Source organism: Triticum dicoccoides, chromosome 5A (genome assembly GCF_002162155.2).
Source record: "Triticum dicoccoides isolate Atlit2015 ecotype Zavitan chromosome 5A, WEW_v2.0, whole genome shotgun sequence".
Classification (NCBI taxonomy): Eukaryota; Viridiplantae; Streptophyta; class Magnoliopsida; order Poales; family Poaceae; genus Triticum; species Triticum dicoccoides.
Genome location: NC_041388.1, coordinates 331,834,763 through 331,844,880, shown reverse-complemented (window position 1 = coordinate 331,844,880; position 10,118 = coordinate 331,834,763). Strand labels below are relative to the sequence as shown.

Sequence of the window (10,118 nt, the reverse complement as noted above, 5' to 3'; positions counted from 1 at the left end):
AGGTCTTAACAGAACATCTGGTAACCGTGTTCCAGATGTTTTAACTGGAGCTTCACTATTTTCCAAAATGTACAAGGGGTACATACGGAGATATGCAGCAATAATGCATATGGAGATGGGTCATGTCTCATGTCCGCCCGGCTTGTATATTCTATGGAAAAAAAGAGACCGATGATGATCAAGAATCCCGGGACCGCGCAGCCGGGGTCAAGCGCGAAAACGACGGCCGTGTATAAAGCAAAGCCTCATTTAGTGCTGTGAAAAGAAAGTTTAAGTGCCCCACTGGCACTCTGACAGTGCACTGGTAGTGGTATCTCTTTCTTTTGATGCAAAAGCCCAAAACCACGTGGCGTTTTCACGTGATGTTCGTTCATGGCCAACTGCCCTCTTGGCACTGCCTGAGTAGCCGCCATATAACTCCAAAAAAAAAAGAGTAGCCGCCATATAACTCAAAAAAAAAAGAGTAGCCGCCATGAAAAGATATGCATACATACGTAGTAGTACTACATTGGACTATTTGATCCAATAATGAAGTCGATGATGCTACGTAGGATGGCATTGGACAGCGCTCCCCTCCAGCCTGGGGAGAGCACGGATCAAAGCAGAGCCTCCAATAATCGCTATCAATTATTTTCTTTTTTGAGATCAAATCTGCTACTATCAGATGGTGATTTTATCCCGATAGTGTAGCAGTGCCACTTTGTATGTCCCCCACAAAAAATGAAAAAAATAATACTCCCTCCGTCCGGAAATACTTGTCATTAAAATAAATAAAAGAGGATGTATCTAGATGTATTTTAGTTTGAGATACATCCCTTTTTGTCCATTTTGATGACAAGTATTTTCGGACGGAGGGAGTACTAGGAAGCAAGCAACAAACAAAGAAAAAACACGTGCACCGCATATATACCAACCAATCATACATGTGCAAAATGTGTCAGCGTGGCGTGTGAGTACATTCTATGCAGAATTCCATGCTCTCGTCACGTAGTACTATAAGTTTTTCTACAAAGATTTGGCGGCTGTGCCAGCTTGTTTCTCATGTCAACCCGTTCTTCCTCCCCTTCATGCTTGCTGATTTTGGGGGTGTATGCATACGTACGTAGTATCCAGCTCAATTTGTTTCTAGAAGGGTTTATTCATGCGGCAGCTATTTTCGTAGCAGCACGGGAGTCTATCTATCTCCACATTGAACCCAGCACAGATGATGCAAAAGTTGTCCACGAGTTCGCGGCCCGCACAAAGCGAACTCGTGACATATGACTCCACCCCTATATAGACCGCGCAACGTCACGGGGTACGTTAGCTGCTTCTCCTTCCTCGGCTCCACCACTCTATATAAGTGCCAATCTCTTTCTCATCCGCATCTCCTCATCTGCAGGGCCAACGGCCAAGGAAGAAAGCAAAGCACGCACAGAGGGGGACAGCAGCTGCGGCGGCCCACTCTCCCCTGTCGGCTTCCTCTTTCCTCCGCCGTGTTGCAGCCGTCGGCGGCGGGAGGGAGGGGTGGATAGGTAGAGGATGGACGACGCGGGCGAGATACACGCGTTTGGGCGCAGCCTGCGGCGGGAGAGCTCGGTGTGGTCGCGCGGCGGGGAGGAGCTGTTCTCGCGGTCGTCGCGGGACGAGGACGACGAGGAGGCGCTGCGATGGGCGGCGCTGGAGAAGCTGCCCACCTACGACCGCGCGCGCACGGCGGTGCTGGCCATGCCGGAGGGGGAGCTCAAGGAGGTGAACGTGGACAAGCTGGGCGCGCAAGAGAAGCACGCGCTGCTGCAGCGCATCGCCTGGGTCGGCGACGACCACGAGCGCTTCCTCTCCAAGTTCAAGGACCGCGTCGACCGGTACGCCTCCTCCCCTCCTGCTCCCGGCGACGGCCAAGGTAGCTCCTAACATTGGTCGCGTGCTGATGATGCAGAGTGGGGATCCAGCTGCCGACGATCGAGGTGAGGTACGACAACCTCAACGTGGAGGCGGAGGCGTACGTGGGGAGCAGGGGCCTGCCCACCATCCTCAACACCTACGCCAATGTACTCGAGGTACGTCACAAGAACTCCCACAAGGAAGTACTCTTACACTTCATTTTTCTTTCTACACGTTGACTGTTGAGCCTGCGGTGAGGGTTAACAGAAATAGATTGAGTGCAAGACCAACAGTGAAAACTGTGGCTAGGAGAGAAAACACAACAGACTGATGTTGACTGGTTTCCGATAAAGATCGCTAGACTTGGCTACCCATTTTCTCTTCCCCGTCTCTTTCTAATCTGGTAAGCGTCAATTAAACAAGAGCAATATTACCACCGAAAGTCCAAAAAGGTCACTCAGCTGGTAATACCGCAAGGTGTCAACGACAAGTGGCACTAGGCCTCGTATGTCATCGTCCTCCCACTGGATGATATTTTACTCATCTTTGCAATGGCACTGACAGCTGACACACGTTCCTCACAAATATTTCTTGTTCCAAGCAGACGCAAACAAAGTCGGAAGTATAAGAGGAGCTGTACAAATCCATAAGCCATGTTAAGCAGTGACGTGCCTAACTGCCGCGACCTTTTGATCCCATGTTAACACACTAATCCTAAAGATTTTGAAAACAAACAGAATTATTCTCTATGCGGAGTCAGTAAGCAAACTCTCTCGGATAAACAGTCAAGTTTGCTCACTGAAGCTCCGAACGTTAGGATAACTGCAAGTCCAGCATACTGGTCTATTAAGCAGCTTCAGTGTTAGGAGTTACAAACGTGCAGGACTCCATTGCATTCATTTACCTTAATTTTTTGTGCTTGCATAATATGCGTACTTACTTACATGGTGGCGATCGTCTTCAAACAGGGCCTGGCAAATGCTCTCCACCTAACACAAAACAAGAAGCGGAAAATATCAATCCTTCACAATGTCAGTGGAATCATCAAGCCTCACAGGTAATTTCTAGGCATGCTTTCACTCAGCGAATCATCTCCATTTAATTGTACCTTATCGGCTTATCCCATCCATTTTCAGGATGACCTTGCTTCTGGGTCCCCCTGGCGCGGGAAAAACCTCGCTGCTTCTGGCCTTGGCCGGAACCCTGCCTTCGAGTCTTAAGGTGGATCGTTTTTTCTTTTGGTTGTTCTCTTTTTCATCATGGTAACTTGCTACTACTAACATGAGAAAACATTGCAATCACAAAAGATGTCAGGGGACATAATTTACAATGGGCATACCATGGATGAGTTTGTGCCACGGAGATCGGCTGCCTATGTTAGCCAACATGATCTGCATATGGCGGAACTGACTGTCCGTGAGACAGTCAACTTCTCTGCAAAATGTCAAGGAATTGGTCACCGTTTCAGTAAGAACAAGAAAAATGTAGACCTCAAAACTCATCATGGTAGCATATTGCATTGAGTAACCTGAATTTCGTACGAAATGATCAGACCTGCTAATGGAGCTATCGAGGAGAGAAAAGGAAGAAAATATCAAACCAGATCCAGAAATTGATATTTACTTGAAGGTACTACACTCGTTACATTTTAAATCACACTTCACCGTATTCAGTGGTTGAGACTTGAGGACGTTTCAATAGGAAGTTTGATGCATATCAATCTTTGGTTTTTCTTATCTAGGCTGCTGCGACAGGAGAGCAGAAAGCCGAGGTGGTCACAAATCACATTCTGAAGGTGCATGCAAATCAGCTACTTGTTTTATAGCTCAGTTGTAGTTTACATAGAATTACATAGTTATAACAAGAATGCTACCAAGTTCCTTTCTTTAAGCTCACAGAAAGTTCTAGAAAATTAAAAAGTGACCACATTACTAATGCTTTGATTTTTTTTATTATTATGGAAGGTCTTGGGGTTGGATATCTGTGCCGATACACTGGTAGGCAATAATATGTTGAGAGGCATATCAGGAGGGCAAAAAAAGAGAGTAACTACAGGTAAATATAGCCTATGAGTAAGAAACCTACCAGATGCTTATGTGTTATTATGGAACAAAATTACTTCGTACTCCTACACAATCCAACTCATCCATTCTCTGACATGGTTGTGCAGCTGAGATGCTTGTCACACCAGGACGAGCCCTTTTCATGGATGAGATATCAACTGGACTTGACAGCTCAACAACCTTCCAGATTGTGAACTCCATCCGACAAACAATCCACATTATCGGTGGAACAGCAGTCATTGCCTTGCTACAACCTGCACCAGAGACATATGAATTGTTTGATGATATAATTCTCCTCTCAGACGGTCAGGTTGTCTACAATGGCCCTCGAGAACATGTGCTCGAGTTCTTTAAATCAATGGGATTCAAATGTCCTGAGCGAAAAGGCGTAGCCGACTTCTTGCAAGAAGTGAGTGTCATCAACGTTTGTATGAAGCTTTCTCTAATTATGGATTTGTTTTAAAAACACATTAGTCTGAAATGCCTTCAAAATACAAAACGTTAAATATGTAGGGAATTTCATAAAGGCAGAGTATGCTCACAAGTGGAACAGATGGAGCGACATATTTTAATTTTTGATACAGTTTGCGTCTTGGGCAAAATATGGCAAGCTGAAAAAACGATAGTTGTAGAAAACTCTGTCATAAGTTGAGATTTCCCCCCAAAAAAAACTTCAGATTTTATTAATACCAGAACCATAATTGGCTACAATGTTCAAGTGTGGTTGACTATAACTGGAAATTTGATAGGTTACATCAAGAAAAGATCAAGGGCAATACTGGATAAACAGTGATAAGACATACCGATATGTTCCTGTTAAGGAGTTTGCGGAGGCATTTCAATCTTTCCACGTTGGTCAAGCTATAAAGAGTGAGTTAGCAGTGCCGTTTGACAAGAATGGAAGTCATCCCGCAGCTCTGAAAACATCACAATACGGTGCCAGCATGAAGGAACTACTCAAAGCTAATATCAACAGAGAGGTGCTGCTCATGAAAAGAAACTCCTTTGTGTATATATTCAAGGCAACTCAGGTGATGATTCTAAAAGGCAAAATCTATTAAAAAAGTTCAACACTAACTGATTTCGTTGTTATTCCTAGATAAGAACATAACATAAATTTTCTTACTATTTCTCTTTATTCTTCAGTTGACAATCATGGCGATCATCGCAATGACCGTCTTTCTGCGCATCAATATGCATCATGACTCGGTGACAGATGGAGGGATATACATGGGTGCTCTCTTCTTTGGGATTTTGATGATCATGTTCAATGGTTTAGCAGAAGTAGGTCTAACTATTGCAAAGCTCCCTGTTTTTTTCAAGCAACGGAATCTTCTCTTCTTTCCAGCATGGACATACACGTTGCCGTCATGGCTCATTAAGACCCCTCTCTCCTTGCTCAATGTAACAATTTGGGTCGGCATAACATACTATGGCATTGGATTTGATCCCAACGTACAGAGGTAAGGGTGGAATTCTAACATACATTATCTTTTTTAATGTATTGCAGAAGCTAATGAAAACAATGCAATGCTACAGATTGTTTAGGCAGTTCCTGCTGCTCTTTTTAATGAACGAGGCATCATCTGGACTCTTTCGCTTCATTGCTGGTCTTGCAAGGCATCAGGTTGTTTCAAGCACCCTCGGTTCCTTCTGCATACTAATTTTTATGCTCACTGGTGGATTCGTCCTGGCAAGAGGTATGCAAAAGTAGCTAAGCTGAAGTCCAAAACTGATTTTGAAGTGTCCACCTAAGAACACCTGGACTAAATTTCCTGAGTTCAGTTACCTTTTCCTCATTGGATGTGGCATCTGTGAATCATAGATTAAAACATTCCTTTGATTTAACAGAGAATGTAAAGAAATGGTGGATATGGGGGTACTGGATATCACCCCTGATGTACGCACAAAATGCACTATCGGTGAATGAGTTCCTAGGTCACAGCTGGAACAAGGTAAATAGACTTTTGTGAAAAAAGGATAAACAATCGTCTTTCTGAATATGCCTGGCTAAAGCATATTGTTACTGTTGTACTACAGACAATCCCCGGTTTCAAGGAACCACTTGGAAACCTAGTTCTGAAATCTCGAGGGGTCTTTCCTGATACGAAGTGGTACTGGATTGGTGCTGGTGCCTTGCTCGGATATGTGCTACTATTTAATATCCTCTATACCGTCTGCCTCACATTCCTCGACCGTGAGTCAGAAATAACTTGTATTTAGAATGCAAATAGGTAGCTAATTTTGCAATTTCAAAAAACAATGCTGTAAATTCTAATCTCATACATTCTCCTATCTGCAGCATTTGACAGCAACCAGCCAACAGTATCTGAAGAAACATTGAAGATAAAACAAGCTAATCTCACTGGTGAAGTTTTAGAAGCATCATCGAGAGGACGGGTTAACAACAGTACAATAGCATCTAGAGGTACTTACTGATTCCATAGTCATCAATTTGAAAAAGATATAACATAATGGCCAAGTGGCAAAGCTCAATAAATTTGACTTCCCAGCCTGATAGTTGAGGTATAATTTAAAATTACCATTTGCATATGTCTACCAGATACTGAGGATGGGAGCAATGATGAATCGACTTCCAATCATGCAACAGTGAATTCTAGTCCAGGCAAGAAAGGAATGGTCCTCCCTTTTGTGCCTCTCTCCATCACATTCGATGATATAAAATACAGTGTAGACATGCCACAGGTATTTTCTTTTTGAAAATTCTATAAAGTACAGATACGTACAATATATGGAACATAAATGAGTGAAAATATCATGCATAACTCCTTTATCCAACAAAAAATGTAGGAAATTAAAGCACAAGGTGTGGCAGAGAGTCGGTTGGAACTACTGAAGGGTATCAGTGGTTCATTTAGGCCAGGAGTGCTTACAGCTCTTATGGGTGTCAGTGGTGCCGGTAAGACAACACTGATGGATGTGTTGGCTGGACGGAAGACCAGTGGATACATAGAGGGAAACATTACAATCTCTGGTTATCCAAAGAAGCAAGAAACTTTTGCTCGTGTATCGGGATACTGTGAGCAGAACGACATTCATTCACCAAATGTGACCGTCTATGAGTCTCTTGCATTCTCTTCATGGCTCCGACTACCTGCCAATGTCGATTCCTCAACAAGAAAGGTTTGCAAAGAACAATTTGTTTTTCTTTTGAATGTTTTCATAGTATACGAGTATATATATTTACTATAAAATTGTATGAAACATGATTAAGTGAGAAAACTAATATTGCAACTGATTGTGTTCCGTAAAACAAATTGGCAACTGATCTCAAATGTTGTACGATATAAAATATAAAATCGATAACTGTTGAATTCAAATTCACCGAAATGATTCAGACAGATATTTTGACGTGACTGTTGATCACATTTATGTACTACTCATATCTTGGCAAGGGAGACAATACCTGCTGACTGCTCTAACACATGAAATCTGGTCTGCAGATGTTCATTGATGAGGTCATGGAATTGGTGGAACTCTCCCCCTTAAGAGATGCATTGGTTGGATTACCTGGTGTGAGTGGATTGTCGACTGAGCAAAGGAAAAGGCTAACAATAGCAGTGGAGCTGGTTGCTAACCCTTCCATCATTTTCATGGACGAACCAACATCTGGACTTGATGCACGGGCAGCAGCCATTGTCATGAGGGCAATAAGGAATACTGTAGATACAGGACGGACAGTTGTTTGCACCATTCATCAACCAAGCATCGACATATTTGAGTCTTTTGATGAGGTAATAAATGCAGTGCCTACATGTAGTAAAGAAAAAAAAACAGTAAAGCAACACACGGGCAATTCATACTGTTTATCAACGCTTTTAATACCTGATGATCATGTGTGTCTTTGTAGCTCTTCCTGATGAAACGAGGAGGTGAAGAGATTTATGTAGGTCCACTAGGCCGGCACTCATGTGAATTGATCAGATATTTTGAGGTGACGAAGAGAACATAAATTAGTGCATGTTTATATATGCAGCCTCGCACCGAACAAAAATGTTACTGAATTGTTTTCCTTTGGTTCTACACAGGCTGTTGAAGATGTCAGAAAGATTAAAGACGGTTACAATCCTTCAACATGGATGCTGGAAGTGACTAGTGCAACACAAGAACAGATGACTGGGATTAACTTCAGTCAAGTATACAAGAATTCTGATCTATATCGGTAGGCTTCTGTTTGCATTACTTCATGATTTAATAACTAATGAATGAAAGACTGAAAAATATTGATTTAAGCTATGAAATCTTATATTTCGAAACAAAGAGCAAAAAACAATATTTTCTTCAGCATGTTTAAAGTTTAAACTAGTATTTAAGAGGGAGATCTCTAAACTACAAAACACCAGAATATTTTCGGACAAATATGCATTACAAACAACATTGAAATCATATATGGCCCATTTTAAAAGCATGACAACACTAGTATCATACTAGTATTCAGTTTAATCTTCTGCAACTGAATAGTGTCTTAAATGTGCACTAATATTGTCGGTTTTGTTGCATTTCAGGAGGAACAAAAATCTAATAAAGGAGCTAAGCACACCTCCTGAAGGTTCAAGCGACCTATCCTTTCCAACCCAATACTCACAAACTTTCCTCACACAGTGTTTTGCTTGCCTGTGGAAGCAAAGCCTGTCATACTGGAGAAACCCTCCATACACAGCTGTCAAGTACTTCTATACTACAGTTATTGCACTGTTGTTTGGGACAATGTTCTGGGGCATTGGCAAAAAAAGGTAAGATAATATGTAACAAAAGAAAGTACAAAATAATACATGGTATTTGTTGAGGAGATTACATATGGTTCTTACCTTCAAAATTCACTAGAAACATTTTACTCTTGCAGACACAATCAACAGGACTTGTTCAATGCCATGGGTTCCATGTATTCCTCAGTTTTGTTCATGGGGGTGCAGAACTCTGCCTCAGTTCAGCCAGTTGTGGCTGTTGAGCGCACGGTCTTTTACAGGGAAAGAGCGGCTCACATGTACTCACCTTTGCCATATGCATTGGGACAGGTAAATTTACTTTGCATTAACTTTCGTCTGTAATTATTTTATATGCCAAGTAAAAACAAGACTAGGGAGCTCAACAAACAGATGGCATCACATTCTCACGTAGAGCATAATAAACAGATGCAAACGAGGCTTCATAAAAGGTTTCAGATAATATTGAATTACAGCCAGAAAAGATGGTACAGATAGTTAAAACAAATCCCCTAAGTGGAAAGCAACGGTAAGACAATAAGAGCCCTAACATCCTTCCCTTTGCAGGTTGCAATTGAACTTCCATACATCTTTGTCCAGTCCTTGATATATGGTGTGCTAGTATATGCTATGATTGGGTTCGAGTGGACAGCTGTCAAATTCTTTTGGTACCTGTTCTTCATGTACTTCACTCTAGCTTACTTCACATTTTACGGAATGATGTCGGTGGGCCTGACCCCAAACTACAACGTTGCCTCTGTTGCTTCCACGGCATTCTATGCTCTTTGGAACCTTTTCTCGGGATTTATTACACCAAGAACTGTAAGTATACTATTTGCTCTCAATGTTTTAACTTCCTATACTTCCACCTCTATAACCAATAACCAAATTTTGCTCCTTCTTTTCCTAATACTATGCAAGCTCTTATGCAAAAAGTAATATTATGTGAACTGGCTACTTTCCTCTACAGAGAATCCCGATATGGTGGAGGTGGTACTACTGGCTCAGCCCTATTGCATGGACACTGAATGGTCTGGTCACTTCACAGTTTGGAGACGTAACCGAAAAGTTTGATAATGGCGTGCGGGTATCCGATTTTGTAGAAAGCTATTTTGGGTACCATCATGACTTCCTGTGGGTGGTCGCTGTGGTGGTCGTCTCATTCGCTCTTCTCTTTGCTTTCCTATTCGGGCTCTCAATCAAGCTATTCAACTTCCAGAAGAGATGAGTGATCAATGAAGAACATATCCAAGTTTGACCAAAGCCCACTAAGCAGAGATAGTACAATAAGACTACGTCCTTGTAATTGTATTGGATACATGTGAATAGTAGCATAGCATATATTTTGAGAGCACAGTGCCCAGATCGAATGTATAGTGACAGTGCACATTGTGCCCAGTGCCCTAGGAGTACAGTTTTGCAAGTTGTATAAATCAAGTAATTTGCCACACCGTCGATTTGCTTAACA

General features: G+C 42.2%; 1 protein-coding gene across 1 annotated transcript; it reads left to right on the top strand.

Moving 5' to 3' along the window:
• The first annotated feature begins 1,421 nt into the window (after positions 1 to 1,421).
• Positions 1,422 to 10,118, top strand: LOC119301318 (ABC transporter G family member 53-like). The gene is made up of 24 exons (XM_037578270.1): positions 1,422 to 1,844; positions 1,919 to 2,039; positions 2,832 to 2,920; positions 3,000 to 3,084; positions 3,171 to 3,330; positions 3,416 to 3,492; positions 3,605 to 3,658; positions 3,828 to 3,918; positions 4,034 to 4,335; positions 4,676 to 4,957; positions 5,073 to 5,389; positions 5,466 to 5,626; positions 5,778 to 5,881; positions 5,967 to 6,123; positions 6,229 to 6,354; positions 6,490 to 6,632; positions 6,738 to 7,070; positions 7,391 to 7,681; positions 7,798 to 7,881; positions 7,976 to 8,109; positions 8,453 to 8,680; positions 8,791 to 8,962; positions 9,218 to 9,472; positions 9,621 to 10,118. Exons 1-24 carry the CDS (start codon positions 1,522 to 1,524, stop codon positions 9,876 to 9,878), a joined length of 4,347 nt encoding a protein of 1,448 aa, XP_037434167.1. The 5' UTR covers positions 1,422 to 1,521; the 3' UTR covers positions 9,879 to 10,118.